This window comes from Jatropha curcas, chromosome 9, assembly GCF_041381405.1.
Source record: "Jatropha curcas cultivar XTBG-Jc1 chromosome 9, XTBG_Jcur_1.0, whole genome shotgun sequence".
Classification (NCBI taxonomy): Eukaryota; Viridiplantae; Streptophyta; class Magnoliopsida; order Malpighiales; family Euphorbiaceae; genus Jatropha; species Jatropha curcas.
Window position 1 is genome coordinate 19,305,984 of NC_143159.1, and position 4,774 is coordinate 19,310,757.

The window sequence follows — 4,774 nt, forward strand, 5'->3', positions numbered from 1 at the left end:
TTGGTCTTGTAGCTTTGAAAGTTGAGAGAATTTGAGAGAGCTTTTGTATGTAAAAAGTTTAGAATGAGTAGAATGGGTGAATTTTAAGCTATTTATAAGCAAATAGCCAAAAGGCGGGTCTTCTGGAGGCGTCAAATTTTCGCCTCCAAAATTTGTGTTTCAGACAACCACCGACTCCCATAAATCATTTTTATGGTTGCCGGTGGGGGGCAACTGTGAACACCCAAATTTTGAGGCTCAAAGAGCCAGCTTGGCCGGACCGCAAGCAGTCCGGCCGGACCGCAAGGACCGAAGGCCATTTTGGAATTTTACCGAAAGCATGCCAATATGGTACTTGAAACGTCCGGGATATCGCGAGGATCGCGAAACCGGTCCTGAAATTTTTTTCGGAGGACCGGAGCTCCCGAAAAAACCTCCGGAGCGATATTCAGTAAAACCACCAGGCGCGGCGGCCCAGCCGCTGGCATCCGGTGACCCAGCCGCCGGCCACCGGTGACCCGACCCGGCGGCCCGTCCTGGCGGCCCAACCGCCCCAAACCGGCGGCCCAGCCGCCAGCCACCGGCGGCCCAATCGCCGGCCACAGGCGGCCCAGCCGCCGAAACAGTCGTTTTTCGCCTATAAATAGTGGCCCCGGCACTCTGTTTTCCACACTCAGTCTGTGTTGACGGACGCTCCTTCTCCTTACGCTCTTTGCGATTCTTTACTGCTTTCTTGCATTTTTTTAATTTTAGTTTTATTTTATTGTTGTGATACTTGGTCACTTAAAACTAAATTAATTAATATTCCCGTAACGAGGAGCTTAACCTGGAGTTAAGAAGTGGCCGTCGGTTAAATCAGGTACATGAACTAAACTCTGCCTACTTAATTTTAGCATTTCATACATTCTTCTCTTCTACTCCTAATAATTCTATAACTGCATAAAAGCATTCATGACATCTTTAGGCAAATAAACTGCCTCAAATAATTAAGATTAGGCCAAATGCCCGGTTAATAAATAATCGTGGTATTACAGTCTAAATCCGACGATATTGGCTTAAAATACTTAGTTAATTAATAGCTATGGTATAATCGCCTTTATTTCGAACAGATCTGGCTTAAGTCCAATTAATCAATAATTGCGGCTAAAAGTTTTAATTAAACACGTTTTCTTGGCAATAAACTGCCTACATTATAAATCAATTAATCACTTTTGGCAAACAAATTGTCTATAAGTGAGATTGATCCTTTTTTTAGCGACAAATCGCTTAAATAACAAATTTTGGCTAAAAGCCTTCAATTAATCACTTTTGGCAAATAAAATGGCCTTAAATTAACCAGTTTTGGCGACAATCGCCCAATCATCAATTTTTTGGCAATAAATTGCCTAAATCAATGTTTTGGCTTTAAAGCCTTCAAATAAATCAAATTTTGGCGACAATCGCCTAATTCACATCATTTTTTTGGCAACAATTGCTTAAATTAAATCTTTTTGGCTAAAAGCCATTAAAACCAACATTTTTGGCATCAAATGCCTAAAACAATCAATCTTTGGCAAACTGCCTAAACAAAATGCACAAAGCATACACACACTCATGCATAAAGCATCCCCATTCAAAGCCCTTCAAAGAAGGCCTATTGAACTACGTGGACTTTGATCTTCCATTCAAACGGAAGTACATAGGCACGTTTGGGATTTAACCCCGAGCAGCAAGTCGCAATCACATAAACATTTTTTCATTGGTCCAATTACATCATTTTACCCTGCAAAGCATTCATTGTTTTGGTTAGTTCATCAGCATGACATAGTCTCGGGATCCACCTCGGGTTCGTAGACCATGCCTTAACATTGGGTTAATTAATCTAGTAATTAGGTTAATTAAAATTGGAGTCAACTTAGGGTTTTTTCCTAGTTTACCCTAAAATAATTAAACAAGGTGGCGACTCACACATTCACGTGCATTTCTTCCTTAGTCACATGCATCATATGCATTTGATGTTTTGGGGAGGGGTTCACACCCTCACAGTACAACGGGGCAACCCCCAACCTGCAGCTGCAGCAGCAGAGCCGAATCTGTAGCAACCAAATCCTGCAGCATTTCCTAACAGACGTCTTGCTGCTCATTATCTTGAAAATCAAGCAGAATTTAACGCACCACCAGATTATGGAAGGCACCAAAATCAATATGTTGGAGGCCAAAATTACAGAGGTAGTGGCGAGAATCTTCATGATGGATACAAAATAAAGGTAGATCTTTAATCTTTCTCAGGATCTTTAGATGTTGAAAGCATTCTTGATTGGTTAGCAGAGGTAGAACGTTTCTTTGAGATCACGCATGTTGAAGATGAGCGTAAAGTGTCCATTGTGGCATATAAACTGAAAGGAGGTGCAGCAGCATAGTGGCACTCTATTCAAAACGAATGCCATTGTCGAAGGATTGAAGCTGTAGGAGATTGGATTTTAATAAAACAGTTGATTGAGCATCGTTTTCTTCCCAATGATCACTCCCAAATACTGTATAACAGATATCATCAATGTTTATAGGGAAATGAAAGATTATTGAGTACACGAAAGAATTTTTTGAAATTGCAGGCTCGATGTGATAATTGTGAGACTGAATCCCAACAAGTAGCTTATTATCAGAGGAGATTGAAGCATGATATAATGTGTGTGATGGGTGTAGCTGCAATTTTCACGTTGGCAGATGAAATTGAGATGGCCAAATGTTCAGAAGATAGACTTAACTGGCAGCCTCAACCATCACCTAATCATAATCAGACTTTCAGACAACCCTATTCATCTAGAAATCAACAACCTATTAGTAATTACGGTGGACAAAGTTCAAGAGTAGTAACTCCTGCTAATAATCAAAACTTACGATAGATTCTAGTAGAAGAAAAGAAGGACCCCTAGGGAAAGTCTCCTATGGCCGACGAAAATAGTAGACCGAATCCGTATCAAAAGCCAACAGGAGACTTGCTATAGATGCAAAAAATAGGGGCATACTCTAATATATCTCCTGAACGCAGGGGGACTAATGATGGACGTCGACAAGTAAATGTAGTTGATGAGGTGGCTGAGTTTGAAGCAGTAGAAGACGAAGATGATGGATCCTTGGCTGGTTCAGAAGATGGTGAAGTTACATATGTTGTTCAGAAAATATTATACTCTCCAAAACAGGAAGATGAAACTCAACGAAGGAAAATTTTCTAGGCTAAATGTCGTGTTGGTGAAGCATTGTGCCGACTCATTATCGATAGTTGTAACTGTGAAAATTTGATAGCCAAACAACTGGTTGAGAAGCTGAATTTGCCCACAGAATCGCATCCTTCACCGTAAAAGGTAGGGTGGATTAAGGAGGGTCCAACAATTGAAGTCAACCGAATTTGCAAAGTTCCTATCTCAATGGGTAAATCGTACACAGATTCTATTAGTTGTGATGTTGTGGATATGGATGCTTGTGGAGTACTGCTAGGTCGTCCATGGCAGTTTGATGTAGATGCATTGCATAAGGGGAGAGAAAATTCATACCTGTTCACTTGGAAAAATAAGAAAATCATTGTCCTAGCTTTTGGATCTTCTGCCAAAGCTTCTAAAGTGGAGGAGAAATCCATAGTAGCTGTTTCTTCCAATGTGCAAGAATTTTCGGGTGCGATTGAGAAGTCTGGAGGTGCGTTAGTCTTGTTGATTAGACCGAAGATAGATTCTGAAGAAAAGGCACTAGTACCATCATCTGTAAAGGAGTTGTTAGATGAGTTCCATGTCATAGTGGAAGAACCATCTACACTTCCGCCTTTGTGGGACATCCAGCATCAGATTGATTTCATCCCTAGATCAAAGATACCGAACGTATCTCATTACAAGATGAATCCAAAGGAAAGCCAAATTCTTTTGGAACAAGTTGAAGAATTATTGAAGAAGGGACATATCAGAGAGAGCATTAGTCCTTGTGGAGTTCCTACTTTATTGGTACCGAAGAAGGATGGGACTTGGAGGACGTGTGTAGATAGCCGAGCCGTCAATAAGATCACGGTACAGTATCAATTTCTTATTCCTCATCTGGAGGACATGTTGGACCAACTGTCAGGATCTACAGTGTTCTTTAAAATAGATCTTCGCAACGGGTATCATCAAATCCGAATCAAGGTGGGAGATTAATGGAAGATCACATTCAAGACTAAGGAAGGGTTGTGTGGGCGGTTGGTTATGTTGTTTGGGTTGATTCATGCTCCGAGCATGTTCATGCGGCTTATGCCTCAAGTTTTGCGTCCTTTCTTATTCAAATTTGTGGTTGTTTATTTTGATGAGATTTTGATCTTTAGTCGCAGTGAGGAAGAACCTCTTCAGCACCTTCAACTGGTGTTGAACACTTTGCAGGAAAATGAATTATTCATCAACCTTAAAAAGTGCAGCTTTATGACAGAGCGAATTCTTTTTCTTGGCTATATTGTTAGCTTGAAGGGGATACATGTTGATGACAGAAAAATTGAGGTCATTTGAAATTGGCCTATCCCTAAAAATATCACTGAAGTTCATAGTTTTCATGGTCTTGCTATTTTTTATAGGCGATTCATCAGAAACTTTAGCAGCATCATCACTCTTATCACAGATTGTTTGAAGAAGGAGAGAGTTCGTCAGTTTATATGGACCGACGCTACAACAAAAGCTTTGAAGAAATTAAAGATAAGCTTACTTCCGCCCCTATTCTTGCTTTACCTGATTTTGATAAATTGTTTGAGGTAGATTGCGATGCTTGCGGGATTGGAATTGGTGGTGTGTTGTCACAATCTGAAAAA

At 40.6% G+C, this 4,774-nt stretch overlaps 1 protein-coding gene across 1 annotated transcript; it reads left to right on the forward strand.

Moving 5' to 3' along the window:
* Positions 1 to 2,963: 2,963 nt before the first annotated feature.
* On the forward strand, positions 2,964 to 4,136 carry LOC105634371 (uncharacterized). Its single transcript, XM_012217219.2, has 2 exons — positions 2,964 to 3,111; positions 3,403 to 4,136. The coding sequence occupies exons 1-2, from the start codon at positions 2,964 to 2,966 to the stop codon at positions 4,134 to 4,136; spliced, it is 882 nt and encodes a 293-aa protein (XP_012072609.2).
* Positions 4,137 to 4,774: the final 638 nt, after the last annotated feature.